This window comes from Macrotis lagotis, chromosome X, assembly GCF_037893015.1.
Source record: "Macrotis lagotis isolate mMagLag1 chromosome X, bilby.v1.9.chrom.fasta, whole genome shotgun sequence".
NCBI classification, from domain to species: Eukaryota; Metazoa; Chordata; class Mammalia; order Peramelemorphia; family Peramelidae; genus Macrotis; species Macrotis lagotis.
In genome coordinates, this window is record NC_133666.1 from 634,787,196 (window position 1) to 634,813,075 (window position 25,880).

General features: G+C 42.9%; 1 protein-coding gene across 2 annotated transcripts in view; it reads right to left on the reverse strand.

Annotated features, from left to right (window-relative positions):
• The window catches only part of TJP3 (tight junction protein 3), a 53,696-nt gene that overhangs the window by 11,920 nt on the left and 15,896 nt on the right, over positions 1–25,880 (reverse strand). Inside the window, exons 1-7 of one of the 2 annotated variants that reach the window (XM_074204056.1) lie at positions 21,227–21,455; positions 7,826–7,882; positions 7,236–7,360; positions 5,468–5,570; positions 4,843–5,203; positions 2,997–3,100; positions 2,531–2,693 (exon numbers count right to left, since the gene is read on the reverse strand). In XM_074204056.1, coding sequence (XP_074060157.1) covers positions 2,531–2,693; positions 2,997–3,100; positions 4,843–5,203; positions 5,468–5,570; positions 7,236–7,360; positions 7,826–7,882; positions 21,227–21,244 — 931 coding nt within the window. In that variant the 5' untranslated portion in view covers positions 21,245–21,455. Of the gene's footprint in view, positions 1–2,530; positions 2,694–2,996; positions 3,101–4,842; positions 5,204–5,467; positions 5,571–7,235; positions 7,361–7,825; positions 7,883–21,226; positions 21,456–25,880 lie in introns of those variants that run through there. The other variant, XM_074204057.1, reaches the window with a different exon arrangement.

Below are 25,880 nucleotides of genomic sequence, written 5' to 3' on the forward strand. Positions count from 1 at the left end.
TGATCTGATACAATTAAACCCTGTTACCTACTTTCTGGTAGCACAAGGAATTTCAGTGACTGAGAAAAGATACAAAGTTTACCCAAAATTTGATCCTTTCCTTTATGTTTGTTGTCTTGTAGAAGATGAAACCCAAACACAGAACATTGTATCACATCTTACACAATTGGGAGGGCAAACAGTGCTGCTATCTATGTGAGGTCTCTCCAGGAAGATCATTACCAGCTGGGAATAGGAGAAAGCTTCCTGCACAGATGTGAATATCTTCACTAAGTTCATTGCTCTCAGTATAAAATTTTATTTTATTGATGAAGGAAGAGTTTGGAGCTTTTCCTTTTTAAAACTGCCAATTTTTTCTTTTAGGTTTTTGCAAAGCAATGGGGTTGAGTGACTTGCCCAAGGCCACACAGCTAGGTAATTATTAAGTGTCTGAGGCCAGCTGTGAACTCAGGTGCTCCTGACTCCAGGGCCAGTGCTCTATCCACTGTGCCACCTAGCCACCCCAAAACGGCCAATTTTCTAATCAACAATATAACGTCACTTGGGGCCATGTGAAAACATTATTTTTTTTAGGATTTTTTTTGCAAGGCAGTGGGATTAAGTGACTCGCCCAAGGCCACACAGCTAGGTAATTATTAAGTGTCTGAGGCCGGATTTGAACTCAGGTACTCCTGACTCCAGGGCCGGTGCTCTATTCACTGCATCACCTATCCACCCCCTGAAAACATTTTTAAAAGGAAAATGATTTTTTTAAGACTTTGTTGGAACCCATTGTTGAACATCAGCAGAGGTCAAATGTCTATTGCAACTATTATCAGAATGGTTAAATCTGCCAAACAATTATCTTAGTTACCAAAGCAAAAATGTCCAATTCTAACTATTATTGAAGCTATGGAAAAATTTCAATTTCTCTTGATTTATTTGGGTTTTGATTTTAGTAAACCAACTGTTACAGTTTTTCTTGTTTGGCTGTTTAAAGTCAAAATCAGGTAATTTAATCATGGTTTCATGGCACTGTTGAGAAATTTATAGTCTATGGTGTGCTTATCTATCCACTTGAAGCATTATTTCCAACTTTTTTTTCAGCTGCTGTGCTGTAAAATACCATCATATGGTTCATTTCCTGGTATAATATACTTTTCCCCATTTCAATTGAATAAAATCAGGCACCAAAAAAAGAAAGAAGGAAAGCTTCTTGTACTAGAATTAGACTTTCAGTGGGCTGAGGTTGGATGGGGGGGGGGGCTACCCTGCTGGTTTCAAGAATCAGGTATCACATTAGCCAAAGCAGAAAAAGTGCAGGGGACATAAGGACCTACCCAGAGTAACCCAATTTAATTAGAATGTTGATAATAGGCTAAGATAAGGTTGGAAGAGTGGGACGGTACCAGATGGTGGGAGCTCTTGGAAGCCAGGCAGGAGTCTGAATTTTACTTGGGAAGTAACCAGGAAGTCGTTTAAAGATTTTGAGGGGGGAAAGTGACATCATGAGCCTTATGCATAAGGAGGATTAGTCTGGCAGTGACTGAAAAAGTGTTGTTATGAGGAAGGGAGAAGGAACCAGCATAAGTGCTTTATAAATATCTTTTTTGATCCTCACAGTAATTATTATGATTCCCATTTTATAGATGAGACAGTCAATGAATCAATAAAGTTTATTAAGTGCTCACAATGTATTAAGCACTGAGTACAGATGCACTGGGGCTATCAGAGATTGATTTGCCCAAGGTCAAATAGCTGGTAGACGTAAGGGAAAGGACATGAACCCAGGTCTTCTTGGCTTTGAGGATAGCTCTTTATCCACTAGACCACACTGTCTTTCTAAAAATATGCCCAATGGGGTGGCTAGGTGGAGCAGTGGATAGAGCACTGGCCCTGGAGTCAGGAGTACCTGGGTTCAAATCTGGCCTCAGACACTTAATAATTACCTAGTTGTGTGGCCTTGGACAAGCCACTTAACCCTGTCCTAAAATAAAGATATGCCCAAATCTTTTATCTTCATCTCTGACCTCTCTTCCTAACCTGTATCTCTATTTGTCTGTAGAACATCTCCACCAGAATGTCCTACCAGCACCACTTAATTAACAGGAAAGAAACCTGAATTTGGAGTTACTCATGCTCTAAGTGCTCTAGATAACTTCCTAAGAGTACAAGTTACAGAGAAAATGTCAATTATACATTATTAAGAGTTTTCCATAGCAACAAAATCCCAGGTCTATTGGGCAACTGGTATTTGAAAGCTCTGGAGTGATTGAGATTGCCAGAGGGAGCACAGCCAGAGGAGGAATGAGGACATATCTTTGGGAAACACAACTTTACTATGTGGGAGTGTAGGAGGAACCAGTGAAGAAGACAGAGAAGAGGTAGGCAGAGAGGTAGGAGAACTTGATAGGTAGTATCTGGGAAACCAAGGAAGGAGAGACACTGAAGAGAAGGGAAGGCCAGTTGGAGTTGAGAACATATTTGGGGACTGGAGATAAGCAGATCCAAAGAAATTGGATCCCCACTCCCACTGTTAACCCCTCCTTACCATCCAGGCCAGAACTCTCACTGTCACTGTTGACTGCTGGGGGGATGTTCACTAGGAACTGCCGGTGATCCCTGAGTACCAATAGAGTCAGAGTTCCCTCTGACCTCTCGATCAACTGTCGGGTGTCATTCAAGGACAGGTTCTGGCTTGACACTCCATTTATCTGAAAGGTACCACCAGTTTGGGAGTAGGGTGAGGAAAGAGACAAGGCTAAAGCTCCTGAAAGTATTCAGATATGGATGACACTACAAAGAGACAACCACCTGGGAGACCCTGGGTAGTGGAGGGGCTATCTTGGCCAGATAGAGGAGCAGACAAGAAGTTCTAGACACAGGGTACAGACCCATGGAGAATGGGGCATGAATGGCTCTGCCTAGCTCCTAGTGACTGGGGGAGGTTGGGGGGAGAGGGATAAAGAAGATGCTCCCCACCCAAGGGGTCCCAATTTATCCTTTCCTGAACTCACCTTAAGGACAAGATCACCCTCCTTCAGCCCCTTGCTCTTGGAGGCCAGGCTGGAGTCTGTAATATGCTTGATGAAGATCTGACTGCCAAGCTTCAGGCCAAACTCTAGAGAGGTCACCAGGGGAGGAAGGAGAAAATTGGAGGCAGAACCCAAGGGGCAGTAAGAGGTAGGGAGCAAGCAGGTTGGTCCAGGGGGAAACAGATCCCCAAACAAAGATTCTAACTTAGGGAGCTCAGGACTGAGGCCTACCAACCTCTGAGTGGTAATGGGAGTAGAGAAGAATCATATCCCTGGATGTGTCTGAGAGTTTGGGGTCCCAGAATCCGGGCCTCTTCTCATCTGTAGCCCTTTGTACCTGAAGTATCAGAGAGAGCTCCAGACAGATCTTTAAAGCTCACTCAGGAGGTTGAAGAGGTCTGGTCTTGCCCTATGAGCAGATGGAAGATAACCAAATTTCCCGAACTTCTGTCAGAGGCTTGGGCTTGGTAGTGATAATTTTGGGGAAACTAATATCAGGGTGAAGGATTGGGATCATTTATAGGAAAGGTGGAAAAGATCTCAAGGATCATTACTGTGCTATCATGGAAGGAACACTGGCTCTGGAGGCACAAGGTCTGGGGGACTATTTTATTTTGATGTTCACTCCCTGAATGACCCTGGCAAACCATTTGCCATCCCTATGTCTCACTTTCTTCTTCTGCAAAACAAGGGAGTTGGCCCAGATGACCTTCTTGACCTCTTGTGTAGCTGTGGTCCAACTCCTTTTTTTATAGGGCATATGATATGGAGTTGGAAATATCAGTTAAACAATAAGGACTTGTATAATCTCTACAAGGAGGTAGATAAAATCCTTTTTGTTTGTTGATGAGGCCCCTTAGGCCCAGGGAGGTGCCCAAGTGACTTGCCCAAGTCAGAAGATGAATCATTGTTAGAGCTGCCTGTCTTCTGATTCCTAAATTAGTTTTCTTTCCACTGTCTTACTCTGTCTCTGGTTTAGATGGCATTCCAGATCATTCTAGAAGCCTTTTAATATGGGGTGGGCTGAAGGCAAACTTTCTGAACCACCCCCCCCTCCCATTTTTGTGATCCATGTCTCCACAGAGCCTGACCAGTCTAGCCTAGGAACCTGGTAGCATTGAGTGAGAGAGACAGGGCAAAGATATTGCTTTTACAGTCAATGTCCTAGGGGAAGGTAGCTGTGTCCCCATACCCCACCAGGTCTCATCAAGATAAAACGTAACTATGGGTAAGACAATTCTCTTCCCCGTCTCAGGAAGAATGATCCAGGAGGACACCTGTGCCTTTCATAAAGACACATCCCCCTGGCACCTAGACTGATAATTATAACTCAAATTTCTCCATTGCTTTAAGGTTTATAAAGATGTTTTCTCAAAATAACCAAGGGCAATAGGTTGTATTAACACTTAACCCATTTTACAGAGAAGAAAATCAAAGGTTAGAGGACAACTGACTTGCAGACACTAGCTGTATGATCTTGAACAAGTCATTTGATCCAAACCAGCCTCAGTTTTCTCATCTATAAAAGGTTGCTGTGGGGATCAAATGAGAAAACATGTAAAGTGCTCTGCAAATCTTAAATTGCTATATAAATCTGCACTAATCTTATTATTGCTCCAGGTAACAAATAAGTGGCAGAACCAGGGCAAATCTAGCTTTTCTAACTCTCAAGTCAGGGATCTTTGACTTGATGGTGGATAGCTGGGCATTGTTCATCACACCACTTATACCAAGGTCATGATGTCAGCACTGACATTCAAGTATCTATGTCTCTACCAGTCCTTTAGTCTACTTTCAGAGCCACCCACAAATCCAGAACCTTCCTCACCCTCACTCTCTTTCCTCTTCACCAACACTGACTCCACTGGCTTCATCAATACATCATGCCTTGGTAGTCTCTTGAAGCCAGACACCAGGGCCAGCCCATTGGCTCCATCTGGCCGATCCAACCTGCTCTCCCGACTGTGACCTCTGCGGCTGCCAGCTCGACTCCGTCGTCGAGAACGCTCAGTCGAGCTGTGGCCTGAGCTACATGATGAATCACCCTCATATCCTGTGTTAGGGTCAAATTCCTCCTGGTCCTGATAGCCCTGTGGTGGTCCCTGGTTCTGTAGATTAGGACCCAGACTTGAAGTGGGATAGCTGGTCTTGGTGGTGGGCAATTGAATTTTTCGAGGTCTTTTTATGGTCTGTTTTGGGTAGATGGAGAAAGAAAAGTAATAAATACATGGCTCACTCAGCTCTCAACCCCATAATCTCAATCTTTTCCCTTTAAGCAATGACCTTTGACTATTGGATAATTCAGTCACAAACCACAGCTTGACTGGGGATGGACCCTGTAACCCAGAGTAATCTGACTGGCAACTCAGAGATCTGACACTGTACCTTGCCTCCCCACCCACCATCTCTGTCTCTAATAACCTCCCTCCCACCAAGGAATGGGGTCAACTCACAATGTTGGCAAATTTGGCACAAGCTTTGAGGGTCTGTATGGCAAAGGCTGAAGATACATTCTCCATGGAAACCCCATTCACCATGACAATATGGTCTCCAGTCCTGGCAGAGGAAGGAGACATAGGTTTGAGAGGCAGCAACTGGCAAGATAACTTTTTAAGATCCTAATTAGGAAGTTTTGTGAGTATGAAATCCAGGGGGCAGAAGTAGTAGTAATAGTAGTAGTAGTAGTAGTAATCTTTTTTCCCCCCTCAATGTTTTTCAATACAACTTTCTCTCCTTCCATTTTTGCCTTGGTTTCTCTTTATCCACAAACTCTTTTTCCTTCAATTCTTCTTTCTTACTTTTTTCTTTTTACTTTTCCATTCAGTTTCCTCTTGCCCCTCCCCCACCTTTCCTCTCCCTCTCTGGGCCCTTCCCTTCTCTCCCTCTGTCTCATTCCTCTTTTCTTTCTTTTTTCCTTCCTTTCTTGCTTTTTTAGTTCCATCTTCCCTTTGACTCTCACTCATTCCCTCTCCCAAGGGCTTGTTTACCAATCATGAGCCAGCTTGGCAGAGCAGGGCCAGGGCCATGTCACCACGATGGGCGGCTGCTTTGATGGCCTCAGTTACAGTGAGTGGTGTTAACTGATACCCCAGTCTCTCCCAGAGGCTCTCTGGTAGGTGAGATGGAGGGAGAAAGAAGGGAGGGGAACCTGAGCTTGCTCATTCCCCAAGGACAGTCCTAGGTTGACTGTGATTAAGAGAAAAACTTGCTGCTAAAAAAAAGAAAAGTAAAAAAGTGTTTCAGGGATTCATGCTTCAAACATACCTCCAGACCCTTCTCTTCTGTTTGAAGATCCTTGAGGAACTGTTGACTGAACTGGAAAAATGGCAGGTAATGGAGCTGGGATTGGTCTTAGGACACAGAATATTGAAACTAGGAGCTTTGGAATGAATGTAGGCTGCTGGATTTGAAAGGGGCCATAGTACAGAGAAGGTTAAAACTGGGCCCCGCCCCTCCTTTAGAAGCTAGAATACTTCTAAAAGGGACTTTAGAACAAGAATAAATGATGAGGATGTTGTTTGTCTTTAATTCTGGAAGAAGACTGTGATGTAAGGGATATGATGCCAGGACAAGCACATGAATTAGATTTGAGTGAGGGATGCTGTGCTAAGTGATCAGCTTCACTTTCTTGAGAATCTAGAGTGGTCCTGATATAGTGGTGAGATATGAATCAGGATGACTGATTGGAGATAGCCTTGGTTGCCAGGCAATCAGGGTTAAAGTTAAATGACTTGCCTAAGTTCACACAGCTAGTAAGCATCAAGTGTCTGAGGCCAGATTTGAACTCCTATATTCCAAGGCCAGTCTCTATCCTGCAACACCTAGCTGACAAAATGAATGTCAGAACCAAAAGACCTTGGAATGGAGTCTGTTGAAGCTGGAAGGGACAGGAGAATACAGAATAATCAGAATTAGATGAGACCTTAGAACAGAGAATGTCATAGTTGGAAGGACCCTAGAATGGAGTATGTCAAATCTAGGAAACAGCTTAGAATGTGGAATATAAGAACCTTCAGGGCTTTTAGGGAAAATCTAGTCCAACTCTCTTATTTTACAAATGAGAAAACAGATGCCTAGAAAGAAGATATTCTGTACAAAGTGACAAAGTCCTAGAACCCAGAATTCCTGACTCCCACTCAAAGACTCTTTTTCCTAAACTAACATCACATCCTCTCCTCTCATTCATAACAGAGTAGGTTATCCTTGACCTGGGGTACTCACAGCAGTCTTCCCATAGCTGGTCCTCCTAGCACCACATCTGATATTACCACCGATCCATTACTGCTGGCATTGCTGGGTCGGTCACGGCCTCCCGAAATGGCTATCCCAAAGCCCCTGTGAGGATCCTAGAAGACACAAGGAGATGGTTCATAAGAATCATAGTATGTTAGAGTTGAAAGGGATTTTTGGTAGAAGGCTTCTCACTTTATAGACAAGTTAACCAAGGCCCACAGAAAGGAAGCAACTTGCCCAGGGTAACTGAACAAGTGTAGAACCAGGATTAAAGTTTCCCAATTCTAAGGCCAGTGCTTTTTCTGATTCCTCTGTTTTCTTCAGAAAAACATGTGCCCTTCAAGGTTAGGTTCAAGCTCTGGTTCCCCTATCAACATCCATTCTTCTGAGCCCTCAGGGTACCCTCTGTGTTGTTCACTAGGCTCTGATTGAACATGCAAGGCCTGAGACGGCAAGCCAGATTAGAAATTCCCTATGAGCAGGTTCCAGGTGTCCATGAGAAAACACAGGAAGGGTCTGATGATCAATCTATTGGGAAATTTACAATAGAAGGCCCCCAGCCATCAACCTTCACTCACCCTGCACAGAGTGGTGGTGTGCTGCTCCCAGATGGTCATTTCTTCCATGTCCAACACCTGAGTTACAAGAGAGAAACAAAGGGACACATGTAAGGTCAAGAAAGCCCAGGGCTATCCAGGAAAGTCCCTGAGGCTGGTTGGACGAGTCCTTCAGGTACTTTCTTCAAGTTGGGAGGAGCTAGGAAGGAAGGGGCAAAAGAAAAAGGAAGGGGAAAGAGGAGACTGAAGGGGACCATAGCTTTCAGAATTCCAATGGCCCAGACATGGACTTCTACTTGTCCCTTGTCATCAGGTCCCTAGGATCAGTCTTCTATAGCTTGCAAGACTCAGGGTTCCAGTTTACCACTAAGCCCAGATTGGGATGTGAACATCTTACTCTTTTTGTTCACAGAATGATGATCCAGTCATCTTGATTTTGAAGTCAGGGGATCTGATTCAATTGCTAATGAGAAGGGTATCATAATTTTTCATTCTATGGCTTAAAATTTCTCTTTTTCTGCCTCTCAGAAGCCTGGATGATTCTGAGTCTGCCTAGGTAGATGCTTCCCTCCCTTGTTCCCTCAAACTCACCTATGTCAGACCTATCTTTCCCATTCCAATCTATCTTCTCTTCCAGGAGGCTCTCTGAAATCTCTACTTTGTTAACCAACTACCTTCCACATTGAACCTCTTCCTCTCAGGTTCCTTCCAGAAGACCATTGTATTCTGGAAATATATTTATTTCTGGCAACCCCCAGTGCTGAGTATGTACCCTATCTCTTGTCCCTAGATAGACTGGGTCAGGAACAGAAGTAGACATGTTCCTTGTTGCTCACTGCTACTTCCAGATCCTCTTTCTTCCTGAAATTCAGCAATTTTTGCTTGAAGTTTCATCATCTTATTTCAGATGCATCACATTATTCAGTTCCTGATGCCAATTAGCTATAGACCCTCAGATAACTCTCTTCCTTCTGTCTCCTGCTAGCCCCATCCCTAAAATTCCAAACCAGGTCTTCTTCACTGCTTGCTTATATTGAACTTCCCTTAGTGCCTGAGGTTTCCTTGCCCTGTATCTTTTTCGGTTCTCTTTTAGTTGGGTTGTCTTTCTCTGTCTGAATGCAAGATCCTTCAGGACAGGGCTGGTTTTGTTTTGGTCACTGTACCCCATAGCACCTTGCACAAACTGGCAAATAGTTTGAATAAACTGTATGAAATTCTAATTTTCACAGGTGACAAAACTGAGTCCCAGAGAAATAAAGTGAATTTATCCAACTTCATTCAGGTGCTAAGTAGAAGAATCAAAAGCTGAGGCCATCCCAATCCAGTGTTCTTTCTATCAAAATTCCAAGAACGGGGACAGCTAGGTGGCACAGTGGCTAAAGTCCTGGTCCTGGAGTCAGGAGTACCTGAGTTCAAACCCTAACCTTGGGACTCAAAGGGGAAAAGTGTCAGACATAGATAATTGGAGAGAGCTGTCCTCATTGTCAGAAAAACATGTATTCAAGTATTGCTATGGACGTGATAGATGTATTGCGAGACAATGTGGTGTCAGTCAATATTTTTTATTAAGTGCCTACTATGTGTCAGTGCAACATAGCATGAATGGTGGGCTGGTCTCATAGTCAGAAGCATCTGGCTTCCAGCTTTGCCTCTGAAACATATAGGATATGGAAACATGTGCAAGTTATTTAACTTTTCAAGACTATCAGGGACAGAGTGGCTGTGAATTATAGCGGCAGGAGTTGTCCACTGAGGCTCCCTACAACGAACAGTGGAGAGGGGATGCGTTTTATTGCTGCTGTTCCAAAGTCTTCAGGACCCCAGTTGGAGGTTGTGTAGCAAAGATGTAGTGGTTTGCCACACCTAGCTTCCCCTAGGAAGTATTAAATAAAATAGAAGTATTAAATAAAACGCTTTGAAGTTCAAGGAGTGAAGCTGGAGATATGGATGGAAAGCTTCCAGGATGAGATTGCATGAGAATTGGGCTTTAAGGGATGGGTGGGGAGTTCAACAAGGGAAAGGCCATTTGGGGCAGAATAGCTATTAAGAGCATGCTGTAGGGGCAGCTGGGTGGCACAATGGATAGAGCACTGGCCCTGGAGTCAGGAGGTCCTGAGTTCAAATATGACCTCAGACACTAAAATAATTACCCAGTTGTGTGACCTTGCACAAGTCACTTAACCCCATTGCCTTGCATAAGAAAACAAAAAAAGAACATGCTGTAGACAGAAGTATACCTAGATTGCAGTTAGGGACTTCACCAAGTCTCTGCATGGCCAAGAAGAGATGGGGAGTTGGATAACAATAGATTAAGGAGAATTCAGAACTAGATGAATGACCAAATCCAAAGAACAGTCATAAAAAAGAAGAATTTGAAGTGGAGTTTTCCAAAGATCTGTGCTTGGCAGGCTGTTTAGCATTTTAATCAAATGACATGGTTGTAGCAAGACTGGAGTTTTACTGGACTGTAAAGTTCAATAAGAATCATCCAATTGGCTGCCAAAGAAGTTATAATCTCAGGGTACATGAAGGAAGACACAATGTTCAGGACTAGGGAGATAATGGTCCTGTATTAACTGCCCAGCCATAGCTTCAGTTTTGGGTATCACTTTAGGAAAGGCTGGAAAATGGGCTCTTGCCTAGAAGGATGACCATGGGAGTGAGGGTGTGGAAGAGCTGAATAAAAATCCCTGGACAGTGATCCGTGGTAGCATGGATGAGCTGCACTAGACCTGGCCTCCAGAGGGCATAGCTTGAAACAAATGGGGAAAACCACAGAAGCAAAACCTCAGTTCCCTAGCTATTAGAGCTGTCACAAAGTGGTGTGGGTTGCCTGGGTGAGGGAGTGCATTCTTCCTTCCTAGAGGTGTTCAATAAGAGTCTAGAAAGATCAATTATCAAGGATGCTCTGAAGATTCCATAGAAGTCCCTTCTACAATTCTTTTAGAAGGGAAAAATGCAGAGAGGATTGGAAGACAGGGAAAGGAGAGGCAAGGGGCTATGAAGCTGGAAAATAACTGAATTCTTGCCTTCCTTCTCCCCTGACTCCCACCCCAGGGGAGGCTGTGGGGCCTTTATCAAAGTGCCTATTTCTAGCCAAGCCAAAGGCAGGAGGGCAGTGAACCCAATGGGGTGAGGCCTGAGGAGAGTTGGTGAGCAGCCAATTCTGTCTGATAAAGAAACAGATTAGAACCCACCCGTGAAAGGAGAACTCACCTTGGTCTGGAAAGGGCAGCTTGTTATTAATGAAAAACAAAACACAGAGACCTTCCCCCAGGGCTACAAGACTCACTGTGAACTAAAGACTAATTATTTTGCTTCTTTGGGTCACAGGTTTCCCACCTGAAAAGAGTGCATTGGCTCTCTGGGCTGTTCCTGACCAAGAGAGCCCAATCCATTCAGGTACCCAAGTCTTTTTTTTTTCAGAAGTGAAGTACAAGATACTTCCCCATTTACTTGAGGGGATTTCATTTCAACCAAGTGTAGGATTGTACATATATCACTTTCAAAGTTACTATCTTCCTCATGTACAAGTTTGAACTAGAAGGGACCTTGCAGATAATTTAATCTAATCTCCTTTGACAGAGGAGGAAGCTAAGGTCTACAGGGGAGAAAGTATTTAGATCATGTCATTCATGGACTGGAAACCTAGGCCTCCCCATCCTCATGTAAAGAACTGAGGGGGATCACATATTTAGCAGAAATCTTGGGGGTCACCTTGTCTAAATTCCTTTAGAGGATTTTTAAGTGAGGAAAAAGCTAAATAGTGAAGAATAGATGGGTCAGGTCTTGGAAGAAAAGCCCCAATTTGAGACTATTTCTTGCGCTGAGAGGTATCCAGGGAAACCACCTACAGGTTGCCATGGTCATTCATTGCACAAGCTTTTATTAAGCACCTACTTGTGCTAGGCCCTGGGAATACAAAAACAAAAATCAAGAAGTTGACATTCTATTGGGGTGCAATAAAATGTATACAAATGTATACAAATAGGGAAAAAATACAAAATGGTTTCAGGTAGAGAGCAGGCAGTGTAGAGTACAAATAGGATCCTGATGGGATCCTATTTAAATTGAACCTTACAAGAAGTTGGGGATTCTAAGTGGAAGTGAAGAAGAGTGTGTTCCAGGGATGGGGTGATCACCTATGCAAAAGCAGAGATGGAAGATAGAAAACCAAAAAAAGAGGGAACAGTAAATAGGTCAGTTTGGCTGGAATAAGGGTGTGTTTAAGACTTGCATCAAGTCGGGTCTTTTCCATAAGCCATTTCCTGATCCCTTCAGTTGGTAGTGCCTCCTTTCCCAGGCCCCTTCTGCCATTACCTAGGACCTAGATATGTACACATTTTTCTCCCTCCACAGAACCCTGGAGGGTACAGATTGTTTTGATCTTGTCTTTGGCACATAATTGGGGCTCAATAAATACTTGTGGATTATTGCATGAAGAAGCATCCCATACAATAAGGCAGGAGGTAGGTTGTGTAAAATGTTAAATAGAGGGCTTTGTGTTTTATTCTGTGGTACAATAGGGAACTCTTGGAGTTTCTTGAGCTGAGGAGTAACACTGGAATATCATTAATAGCTGTGTGGAGACAAGATGGCGGGGCAGCAATAATTCAGGTTGAGAGGCAATGCCTGGGAACACGTTAATTCCCTTGATATTCCCTCTCATCTCTTTTCCCTTCTTTTTTAGAACTGGACCTAGTAAAGTATGGGGAACACTTCATGAGAGACTTGTCTATCATTGGGGATCATCACTTCTGCCACTTTTAATCGCCTGGGATTCAGTGAGATTGAGTGAATTGTACAGGATGATGGAGCAATACATGCATAAGAACTGGGCCTTGAAGCCAGGACTTCCAGTTCTCTACCTGGGTTTCTTTTCTTTTCTCTCTTTGTATTCTTCATTAGAGTTTTCTTCCCTCTTTCTTCAAAAATGAGGAGGATCTCTCTTTTTTTTAGGTTTCTTACAAGGCAAATGGGGTTAAGTGGCTTGCCCAAGGCCACACAGCTAGGTCATTATTAAGTGTCTGAGGCTGGATTTGAACTGAGGTACTCCTGATTCCAGGGATGGTGCTCTATCCACTGTGCCACCTAGCCGCCCCCTGGAGGATCTCTTCTTGACAAAAACTTGCATTCTCCCCCCTCCCCATCATGCGTGTCCTGGTAAATGTTTAACTGGCATTCCAGATTTTTAAAAATGTATATGGAAGGGGGGCAGCTAGATGGCATAGTGGATAAGGCATCAGCCCTGGAGTGAGGAGTACCTGGGTTCAAATCCGGCCTCAGACACTTAATAATGACCTAGCTGTGTGGCCTTGGGCAAGCCACTTAACCCTGTCTGCCTTGCAAAAAAACCCTAAAAAACAAAAACAAAAAAAATGTATATGGAACACACTTTTAAATTTAATCTGAACCATTAACATCTTTCTATCACTTTCTTAAGTCCAGACAAATAATAAAGTGCTGGTATAAATGTGCACACTGAAAATTGAATAATGGGCTCTTACCCTTCAGAGCCTATCTCATTACTTAAGTCTCTTGTGGGAGCTTGTTCCTCTCATTGGTAATCTCCTTTGATCCTGGAGATCCTTCAGTCACTCCTGCTACATTGGTTCTTTTTTTCTCTGCCTACAGACATGCATAAGGAATTTCCCCTTCCTTCAAACCCTTAATGTGATCCTGCCACCTCTTTGTTCTATATTGTTGGGAGCCAGGGCCTCTAAGCAGTTTGACAGAGTCGCAGCAAGAAGACTCAAGGCAGTCATAACTGCCTGATGGAACAACATTTCCTTCTTCAATATATGTAGGGATTTCATGCATACCAATAATTATAGGTTTATTATTGATTGCAATATTTACTCACCCCAATAGTGGAATGACTATAAAGGAAGGATTTCAGAAAAATTCCTTGAATAAAACAGATTGTAAACTCTATCCAAATTTAACAGGATTGCCTCTCCCTGAGGCATACAAAAGGCTTCAACATTATGAAATCTCCGGAAAATCCAACACTGGGAATTCCAAGGAGATGTCAGAATATATACAGGGAAAACAGATACAAGATGGGTCAGATAGAATTCCAGGGAAATTAATAGTTTTGCCCCCTTTACCATACACAGGAATATATGAAAAATATGTGAGAAAATAGTTAGTACAGGTGACTGATGTGTGAGCTCCAGAAGTCTTAGTTTCATGGGAAAGAATAAAAAAGTCACAGAAACTGTGGCTTCTACCAACAAGGCTTGAAGGAAAAATTGGTTATTGTAAGAGTTAAGGGATGGTTGGACAAGCATAAAGACCCTCACTATAGATTGTTAAGGAAGTGTATGGAAAAACATTACTTACACAAAAAATATAAAAAACTTTCCATTAAAAGAATCGCTTAATAACTTCAAATGAATTAACAATTATACAATGTAGTAATAAATAAGGTAACAGACAGGTTGAGATCATCATGGTCTGAATAGGGATAAGAAATCAATTAACTATATGATTATTAATTAAACTTGCAATCACATGATTAAAACTTGTACCCATATGAACTATATGATTGATGATGAAAATTATACACTTTTGTAAACAAGGAAATGATCTTAGCTTGCTTGCTTGAAACATACATGATTCTGAGACTATAAAATAAATCCAAGCAGCTGACAGTTAACCTGCTCCTGCCTTTACCTCCTTGTTGACGCAACTCATTTTGCCGACTCTATCCCTCCTGTAAGGTTCCAAGGACCCCGCGGAGGCTGAACCCCCGCACTATAGCTCATTCCTTTTACTGCCCAAAGCCTGGTGTCCGACTGCCTCCACTTCTTCAACCTTATCCTAAAGATTGCTGTTTGTCCTTCATTTTCCAAGACGACCATGATATCAGGGGATGTGATGCTATGACAAGCTCATGAATTGTATTTGAGTGAGGGGGTGCTGCATTAAGTCACCAGTATCACTTTCTCCTCCAGAGACATCTGGGTCCAGTGGCCAGATATAAATCAGGATAACTGGAGATGGCCCTGGATATGACTTGCACAATGTCTCACTACTAGTAGATGGCAAGTGTCTGAGGCTGGATTGGAACTCCCATTCTCCTGACTCCAAGGCCAGAGATCTATGCACTGTGCACCCAGCTGCCCTCAGTAAACTTCTACTTTCATTACTGAAATTTTTCTTTCCCATCACCAAAACCTCTTAATTGCCAGACCCAAAGATTTTTGTTCAGTCCTCAACCTACTTCACCAGCCATACTGGATGTGGCTGACTAGATTTTTCTCCAAAACTTTTTGCTTTTTGAGATACCACTCTCTTTGTTCTTCCTTCCTTCTCTTCTTTCCCTGGTTCCTGTTTTTCCTCCTTGTCTTTAAGTGTATTTGTAGGAGGAAGTGTAGGATTCCCCAAAGCTCTATTTGACTCTCTGTTCTTCCACCTAGGCTCCATCCTTTGGATAGGCATCTTATTCCTTGGTTGCAATTATCACTTCTATGTAGATGCCTCCAGATGGATATTTTCCATCCTGATCTTTTCTTCAGATTTCAACCCTAAATTTTCATTGAGCACCCCACAGGGAAATTCTATCTGTAGCTCAAAACTAAGTATTTCAAATGTATTTCTACTTCCCAGTTCCCAGTTTCCCTATTTTGCTGATGGCGCTGCTCTCTTAAATGATTCCCTCCCTTTTACTCCCAGATAGCCAAACATTTGCTAAAACCAAAGAATACTCTTTCATCTTTCCAGTTTCACTGCCACTACATTAACTAGTTTAGGCCCCTTCTCACTTTAGGAACTTTGCCCTCCACCAGTTTATACTGCATGAATTGCATTTGATAGAAGACAATTGAGTTCTTTTTTTTTTTTTTTAGGTTTTTGCAAAGCAATGGGGTTAAGTGGCTTGCCCAAGGCCACACACCACACAGCTAGGTAATTATTAAGTGTCTGAGGCTGGATTTAAACTCAGGTACTCCTGATTGCAGAGCTGGTGCTCTATCCATTGTGCCACCTAGCTATCCATTGTGCCCCAGATAATTGAGTTCTTAATGTCATAGTGATGTATAGCATAGCATCTTGATCTTGTACTCAGATAGACAAAGTTCAAATCCTACCTCTTGATGTTTTACTAGCTGTGTAAGCCCAGCAAGTTATTTAACTTCTCTCAGCCTCAATTTCTTCTTTTGAATGATAGGGATAATAATAGCAGTTAATTCACAGGATTGCTGTGAAGACCAAGACTGAATGTCCCAGAGACAAACTCAACTTGTTTAAAATGGAACCCATTACCTTGTCCCCTAGATTCACTCTTTTTCCAAATTTCCCTGTTTCTGTCAAAAGCATCATCATCCTTCTGGTCTCCTAAATTTATAACAATGGCATTATCCTGAATTTTTCATTCTTTCTTGACTCACATATTCAATCAATTACTAAGGTCTGACATTTCTATTGTCATAACATTTCATGTTTGACTGCTTCTCTCCACCCAGCCACCTCCTCCTCACCTCTCCTCCAGATTATTACAATCTTATTCTCCCTGCTTTTCAGTCTATCACACAATGCCACCAAAATAATTTTTCTCAAGCCTAGATTTCACCTTACCAAATCAAGTGCCATTGGACAAAATCTAAATGTCTCTATTTAGCTTTTAGAACCCTATATGAGTAGACCCTGTTTATAGCCTCAACAGACACCACTGTCCCTCTCACACTTTTCATCTGCCAAACTAGCCTTCTATTTCTCATTAAGGAAACTACATTTCCCAGTTCTTTACATTTATACTAACTGATCCTCTCCCCCTTCAGTTCAAAGAATCCCTGTCTTCCTTAAGATTAAGCTCAGATAGTGTAGTCTGCAAGGATGGTTTCCCACTAGATTCCTCCCTCCCAAACTACCTTTACTTTGTATAAATTTATATTTACTCAATTTTTTTTGGGGGGGGGATTTTGCAAAGCAATGGAGTTAAGTGACTTGCCCAAGGTCACAGAGCTAGGTAATATTAAGTGTCTGAGAGCACATTTGAACTCAGGTCCTCCTAATTCCAGGGTTGATGCTCTATCCACTGTACCACCTAGCTGCTCCTATTCACTCACTTTCTAAGTTCATAGTGAGCAGGGATTGATTCTTTTGTTGTACTTGTTTCCCCCTGAATCAGCTTAGATTCTAGTGGATATTCAATAATACTTTATAAATAAATAATATTTAATAATATTTTAAAATGCTTTTTGATTTAATGAAGACAATATATCTAAAGTGCTTTGCTTAAGATGCTTTATTGGTCAATCAATAAAATTTATTAAATGCCTACTGTTCAGTCAGCAAAGCCCCAGAGACACGCAGAAGCACCCTACTCTCAAACTGTCTGTCAACTCTATAGCAGACACTATGTAAACAGATCAAAATAAAATAAGAAATGGGAAAAAAGACAAAACATAAAAAAAACCCAAAACAATCTCTGTACTCAAGGAGCTTGCTAAATTCTCAAATCTGAATTATTATTATCATTTGAGCTGATTACTCAAAAAACTTCTGAGGGGTCCTTATTACCTACCAAATAAATTACCCATTCCTTAGTAGGGTATATAAGACCCTCTGCAATCTACATTTAAATTATCTTTGTAAGCAATTTATACTTCTGCCCACTGAGCCTGCTGTTCCTTAATCTTGGTTCTGTACTCTCCTGGCTCCAGATTTATGCCTGGAAGAGATTCCTTCCATTTCTGCCTATTGATATCCTTCAAGTTCCCCTTCTTTCCCATGACCTCTTCCCAGACACTCCTTCCCAGACTTCTCTTCCCAATTTCTTAGGTCTCTGCTTGACCTAAGAATTTCATCGTTTTCTAACTTGACTCACAGCTTGCATTTAATGTATTTGAACTGAATGGTTGAATTGAATTTCATGCTTCTAAAGAACATAGACTGATATAGTCAACTTTGTAATCATGGCTGCAAAGAGGGGTCTACAAGTCACACAATAGGTACTGGTCAAAGCATTGTTGAGTTAATCTCAGTGAAAATATGCTGCAGAGCCAGAAGATAGGAGTAGGGAAAGGAGCTTTCAAAAGCATCAGAATCTTAACCCAGGGGGCCTAATTTTTAAAAGAAACCCCTAGAGGGACCTGGAGAAAGCAAGTGCCAGGGGTTTCTCCTCCCTCCCCTATCCATTTCCTCACCTAGTACTCTAGTCACTGAGCTTCTAGCCCCAGCTAAGTGTGCCACCCTCTGGGTTGACTTGCCTAGACCTGTTTCCCACCCCCAGGGGATGTTAGCTTGAGCTTCTATTGTGCTAGATTGGCATACCTCCCCTGCCTAGTTTCCCTGGCAGATCCTCACTCTCTAGCTGGGGGGGGGGGTAGCTGACCAGAGGGTTAGGGGGATGGGGCCCATGAATAGTAGTGAGAAAGAGATCTCAGAAGCAACCAGGCTAGGTGTGGTGAGTAGGGGGCAGAGAATGGGCCCTGATGTCAGTGGTGGTGATGGAGTTAACAAGAAGAATGATGCTGAGGGTGGGTCGAAATAATTGTAGGGAAGGGAAGGAGAAAAAAGGGAAATGGTCAGCTATAGCAATAACAGCTACACAGAAAGAAAAATGGAGGCAAAGACAAAAAGATTGTCCAAAGCAGATAAAGGGAAACACAAACACATGAGAAATTGAGACAGAGGGAGGGAAAAATTATTTGTTTGATAAATAAGTGAGCCACAGACACAGAAAATCAAAGACGGTTAATTTGTGATAGACTGGGAAAGAGAACTGGGTTTGGGATAGATGGAGCTGGATTCAACTACTTGCTTCAACTACTTATGTAACCTGGTTGATCTTGGGTAATTACATCACTTTTTTTTCACTGCCTCATCAGTAAAATGAGGGGATTGGGCTAAATTACAGACAAGGTCCCTTTCAGTTCCAGGAGGCATTACAACAGAGAAAGAAATACACAAATGAATGGATACACAAAAAAATGTTAAGCAAAAGAGGCAGCAGAAAAGAAAAACCAGTAAAAGAGATATAAAGATACTGAGACAGTATATAGAGAGACAGCTTGCATTTGGGAACTTCAAAAACAACTCTATAAGCAAAGTAATACAGCAGGGGAGAAAACAGGGTAATAAGAGAAGCTAAGGGATTTTTCCAAGGGTTTTTAGCTAATAAGTGTTATAGAAGCCAGGAAGGGTGGCTGAGATACAAATCCAGGCCTCTATACTGAAATTAGTGCTCTTCTAAATTTACCATGTACAATGTCAGAGCTCAAAGGGCCCCAAAGCATAGTCAGAGTCAGACCTAAGACACCAATTCCTTCAATTTACAAAAGAGGAAACTGCAATTTGGGGAAGGACATGACTTTCCCTACTTACAGCTGGTTGGTTGAAGAGGTATGATTTAGAACCCAGATCTCTGTTCTGTGGAACATCATTTGCTTGTCTGTGTATGGTAGATTTTTGCTTTTTTGTTTTTAATTTTTTTAGTTTTTTTACAAGGCAATGGGGTTAAGTGGCTTGCCCAAGGCCACCCAGCTAGGTAATTATTAAGTGTCTGAGGCCGAATTTGAACTCAGGTACTCCTGACTCCAGGGCTGGTGCTCTAGCCACTGCACCACTTAGCCACCCCTTGTTATTTATTTTTAAGGAGGGTTCTGAACTTCTGTGGTAATTTTATGGAAATAAGTATTTGCTGCTCTCCCCCCCCACCCCCACCCCCACCTCTGCAAGATCATGAGACTCATAGACCCTCATGCTCAGGTCTACATCACACCTAGGAAATGACCTCTGGGATCCTCCTAGGGAAGTAATATCGGTAGATAGGCTATTATAAAGGTCTCAAAAGGTCTCTCTTTTTTGATCTCTTTCTCCATGTACCTTTTAGATAGAAAGTAGTATGATTTTTACAGTTCTGGGATATATTCCCTGACTAATCATATTCATGGAATGGTAATAGTAAGGTTGGAGAGACTGAAAAGAAAGACACACTAATCCATTGTTGGTGAAGCTGAGAATTAGTGCAACCACTCAGGAAATTTAGTCATGCAAAAGGTGGAATGGATGAAACTGCCCTTTGACCCAGAAATTCTATTGCTAAACACATGGTGCCTCAAGTTACTGTTAAAAAGAAAGGCTCCATAGATACTGAAAGATGTATAACAAAACCTTTTGCAATAAAAAGAAATGGAAATAAATTGATCTCAGACTGGCTAAATAAATTTGTAGTATGTGCAAGTCAAGAAATATTACTGGACTGCAAGAAATGATGAACACGATGAATAAAAAGAAACAATGAAAAGATTTCTATGAATTGATACAAAATGAAGTAAGCACAGTCAGAAAAACATCAGCTAACCTATACAATGAGAACAATGTAAATAGAAGATACCACTACCACCAAACCCTCTTGGCCCCAAAGAAGATGTCTGAAGCACTGTATATCAGAATCATCTTTCCCTTCTTAGTTTTGTTGTTTTTCTATTCTTCCTCAGTTTTTTTTTTTTTAGTTGTTGTTAAAAAAAGATGGCTCAAAGGGAGGGGGAGGGATGCCAGAAAGTGGAGGTAGAGTAAGAACAAAGGATGACAAAAAAAAAAAAAAGTCTTTTTAAAAATTACCCAAGTCTGAATTTCCTTATAATCAGGGATAAAAAAATTACTCACATACCAATAGAGATTTCTTTAAAACCGCCCAACTAACTAGTACAGTGACTAGGAATGTAAAACTCTACAAAACCTATTATACTCTTAGGGTGGATGTGACTTGCCCAAGGTCACATAGCAGGCCTCAGGACTCCAGACTCTCAGGCTGGGTGGGGGGGCTTTTCTTATGGACCCGATAGCTTTCCCAAGCCTCCCACCCTCACAGCCTTTTCCACCACTTCCTCCCCTCCCGCCATCCCCATTGAAATTCAGGATTAGAATGCAGCTGCCCCTGGTGGGGGGAAAGCTAGAAGGCAGAAAGGGGCGGGCCACAAGGTCTCTAGAGCTTTTCCTTAGTACAATATCCACAAAGCCAGGGATCGATTTTAGGGTTTAGAACCGAAAGGGACCTGGGAGAGATCAATCTTTTCATTTGTAAACTGAAGACATTGAGGTTCTAGGAAGTGGCTAGTCCTGGGAATGGCTTCTTTTTCTTTTTTTTGGGGAGGGGCTACTGAAAGAGAGGGGATTGGGCTGAGGAAAGAGCCAAAAAAGGAGACTATTCATCAACTCAGTCAGAATTGTGTCTTCAGGAGATTCCCCTTCACCCTTTTGCCTCAGTTTCCCTAGCTATAAAATGCGGCAGGACTGCCAAGATTTCGGTCTTTTTCTAGTACTTTGGCTCTCTAGCTGCTGAGGGTGCTTGCGGATGTGCTTGGGAGGAGAAGGACCTCCCCAGGCTACAGAGCTAGGCGCTGAGAAGCCTCCCCCTCCCCCTCCCATGCCCCAGGGGCTTTCCTCCTTTTCCTTATCTGGCCAAGCACTCACCTGAAATCTCACCGCCATCGTCCACCCGGGCGGTCCTTCAGCGCCCCAGCATAGCGGGTGGCTACAAGCGCTCGAGGATTCCCTTTGGGACCCCAGGAAGCTGTACTGGGGGGGGGTAGGGGAGTCCAGGGAAGGGAACTTGGGGAGCCTTGCTTCTCGTCCCGGGCTCTCTCTCTCTCAGTCTCAGTCTCAGCTACACCTGCTCCTCTTCCTCCTCCGCCCCAGCCCGGGCTACCTTGCCCCGCCCTCAGCCAGGGACCCGCCTTCAAGATGGCCAGGGCCCGTCCCCAGCCCCAGGGCCGCCCCTAACTTTGGCACCTGAGCTCCGGGTCGGATCGACATTCCAGCCCAGGTTTTCCCCTTTGCTACTCGCCTAGGGCCCGGGGAGGGGGCGGGGTAGATAAACCAGGAGGAAAGTTGCAGTGTTGGCCGGCCCAACCTCTAGACCCCCCTGGGGGGCGACCCCCGCCCCGCTTTGGGAACAGTCTCCCACTACCAGGTCTCTGGGTCACTGATGTGAGACGGAAACTTGGGGGTAATGAGTCTTTGTTCTGATGCTTCCCCGGGAGTGGAGCGGGGATGGGTGCTCTTTGGGGGGTTCCGAAGGCTGGGAGTCACAATGCTAGAGTTCCCACAGGATGGGTGATCTTGTGCACGTCCCTTCCCCAGTCTAGAGGACAGCTAGCTCTGGCCTTGGAGGACGGGAGTTCGAATCCACCCTTCAGACACTTAATACTCACTAGCTGTGTGACCTTGAGCGAGTCACTTAACCCTGATTAGCTCGCATCCAGGGCCATCTCCCGTCGCCCTCATTCATAATCTGGCCACTGGATCCAGATGGCTCTGGAGGAGAAAGGGAGGCTGGTGATTTAGGACAGCATCCCCTTACGCAAGTCCAATTGATGTGCTTGTCACGGCATCACCTCAAACTTCATCATCCCCACTAGGCTTTGAATAGCTGGGGAGACCTTAAATCCGGTCTTTTCATCCCAAAATGGGGAAACGGAAATCTAGGGAAAGGATAGCTGACTTGTTCATCGAGTTGATTCCATGAGCCAAGCTCACACTCCTCTGTGATTCTCAGAAACGTTCTTAAACAAACTTTCACTTGGCCCTCTTATCTCCCCACTCCCTCTCACTCCTTTCTGAACCTTTGGTATTCTGCTGTCTAACTTCACTCAACCAAAGAGCTCTCTCCTCCACTCCTAGAGGCTTAGTCCAAGCTACAAGGATCTTTTCATTGTTTTTGTTCAGTAACCTCCGGCTCTCGGTGACTGCCTTCGGATTTTTTTTTTTTTTTTAGGTTTTTGCAAGGCAAACGGGGTTAAGTGGCTTGCCCAAGGCCACACAGCTAAGGTAATTATTAAGTGTCTGAGAACGGATTTGAACCCAGGTACTCCTGACTCCAGAGCTAGTGCTTTATCCACTACGCCACCTAGCCGCCCCTGCCTTCGGATTTTTGTTGGCAAACGTGGTTTCCCGGTTCCTTCTGCAATGTGTCTCTATTTTACAAAGAAGGAATCGAAGCAAGTAGGGCATCAAGTGACTCGCCTAGGGTCACACAGCTCATAAAGTCTGAGGTCCGATTTGATCTCCAAGCCAGGTCTTTATCCACCTCTCCCTCTGACCTCCAAAAAAGATAAGTCCCTGCTGCAAAGGAGTATACATTCTTGGGGGTAGATAGGGTAAGCATAAGGTAAGATAAGCAGATATAAAAGCTAAATCATAAATAAGGTGTGGCATTAGTACCAAGGGGTGGAGAGGTTAAATCTGGCACTTGAGCAGAGCTTTGAATTGAGTGAGGGATTCAAAGAGACAAAAGAAAGCTATATGGCAGAAGTGAGGGTTTGGTGGGTCTCACACCAGAATTCATATCCAGCCTCAGGCACTTTCTAGCTGTGTAATCCTGAGTCAAAGCACTTAACCTCTGATTCAGTTCCTCATCTGTACAATGGCAATTATAATAGTACCTGCTTCCCAGATTTATTATGAGAGTTGTAAAGTGCTATTTTACAAATCTCAAAATGCTTTATAAAGCTATAATTATCCTATGCCATACCCAATCTAATCCTATTTTTGTGACCTATTTCTACATCCCTCATTACTTCTGAATTCACTTTTTTCTTTTCCCATCTTCATCCCATATTTAACCAATTCAATACCATGCAGTTGTCTTTTTGTAGAACCCATGCCTGCTTGTCCTATGATTCCTTCTGCCTTGATAGTCATTTAATAAACTTTTATTAAGCAACTACTTTGTGCCAGACACAGTTGAATTCTAGGGAATGCAAAAAGAGGAAAAAGCAGATGGCTAGGTTGCATAGTGGATAAAGCACCAACCTTGGAGTCAGGAGTACCTGGGTTCAAATCCGATCTCAGACACTTAATAATGATCTAGCTGTGGGGCCTTGGGCAAGCCACTTAACCCCATTTGCCTTGCAAAAACCTAAAAAAAAAATCCTAAAAAAGAGGAAAAAGACAGTGTCTGCCCTCAAGGAGTTTACAATCTAGTGGGAAAAACAACAAGTAAAAAAAAAGTACAAACAAAATATGTGTTTATATTTCTATATCTATCTATTTATCTATCTATCTATCTATGTATCTATCATCTATCTGGTGTTGGAGTCCAGAAGATGGGAGTTCAAGTACAACCTCAGACACTTGACTGTGTGACCTTGGGCAAGTCACTTAATACTGATTGTCCCACATCCAGTGCTACCTCCAGTTGTCTGGAGGATGATGCAAAAAAAAGAGACTGAGAAATAATCCATGAGATAGCAGGATCAGGAAAGAGTAGTGCCTTGAAAAACTTAGAGAGAAGAGATAGTATCAAGGAGAAGAGAATTATCAATAGTGTCAAAGGCTTCAGAAAAGTCAAGGAGAAAGAGGACAGAGATGATTAGTTGATCTCTAATGTTCTGATCAGCTGAATTTGGCAAATCTTTGGATCATTGAGAAACCCAATCCAGTATTTCTCCCATCACCTACTTTCTGGATTCCCATTCCTGTGCAACCAAATGAAGTTGGATACTACTCTCCTCAAACCTCTCAGATGGGACCTCACCTCATTTGTTATTTCAAAATTCCAGGCTATTGTTTTTGAACCCTCAATTTCCCCTTTTCTTCATTTCAAAATCCCTGGACTTTATCTCCTACTCTTTTCTTTATTTTCCTCTGATTTCTAGATGGTTGAGATCAAATGCCAACCCCCTCTCCCCACATAATCTCAACCTCTTCAGCAAACTGTTCTCTCAATGGTCCCTTTCCATCAAATCTGCAATTGCTCCCTATCCATGGGTCTCATCTCTACTGGCTTTAAATATACCCAAGGCTTGGCTATCAGTAAAACTTTCACAAAACTCTACCATTCCCTCCAGTTATCATTTGGAACCTTGGACTCTGACCCAGGACACTGACCTGTTTAGAAAAGTATTAACACATATACCTTCTTTTTTTTCTATCTCCCCTTTAATTATTGTCATCTCCCCATTAGAATGTGAGTTTCTGGGGTGGCTAGGTGGTGCAGTGGATAGAGCACCAGCCCTGGAGTCAGGAGTACCTGGGTTCAAATCCAGCATCAGGCACTTAATAATTGCCTAGCTGTGTGGCCTTGGGCAAGCCACCCATTTGCCTTGCAAAAAAAAAAAAGAATGTGAGCTCCTTAAAAAACAGGGACTGTTTTGCTTATTTATATTTGTATCTTCCCTTACTCCCCCAGCACTTAACACAAGTGTTTTATACATAGTTTATGCCCTACCCCCCATCCTCTTCTAAGCAAAATCTTAGAATAAGCTATTTATGTTTGTTTACAAAGTATAAAGGAAATATATTTTCCTTACACCTCTGTATGAATAAGCTCCTTAATCAAGCTGAAGTATTATTATAGGGCTTTGACCTTTGGATGTAAGCTATTATCGCTATACAGGAAATACCTTGTGATTGTTAGGAGGGAATAAATTATGTCCATCAGGCCTATCAAGCCATTCAGTAGTTTGGGACCAGAGTTCAAGGTTAGTTCCAGTGTTGGTGGCAATTGTTGGAAGGAGATGACTGTGTCTGTGGCAGAGGGTGGCAACTTAGGGAGAGAATTTTCATGTCATCAGAGTTGTTGAAACAGGAGGAGATGATACATCCACAGGGAGAGGGGAGTAGAGACACACGTTACAGATATAGCCAAAGTCAGACTCTCACTATGTCACCAGAGCTAAGGACTAAGTAGGACTTTCAGCTCACAAATTCTTTCCCTCTAAGATCTGTACTCTACCTGCAGCCCTGCATGGTTTCAACTCCACAGAACAAGATGCCCCTCCCAGGATTAGCTCATCACTTCTAAATTTACAACCCTGCTGCTAATTCAAAACTGGATCCCTCCCTAAGCTTCTCTACCCTTTAAAGAGAAGTCTGGAAAGCATATTCCTTCCTATGGAGAGGGCAGAAACTGGCCTCTGCTCACCCCACTTTGCATCTGCTGCCCTACCTGGTTTCAAATCCTTGAAGAAGATATCCCAGTGCCCAATTGTCCCTGGTGTCCTTCCTTCTCTTAACTTTCCTGTCTCTGTGTGCTGTCTCCAACATGTGCACTTAATAGGGTATAGAAATCTATCTTACCCTAGAGGAAAAAGGAGATGATTGGGATGGGAGAAAGGGGACTGGG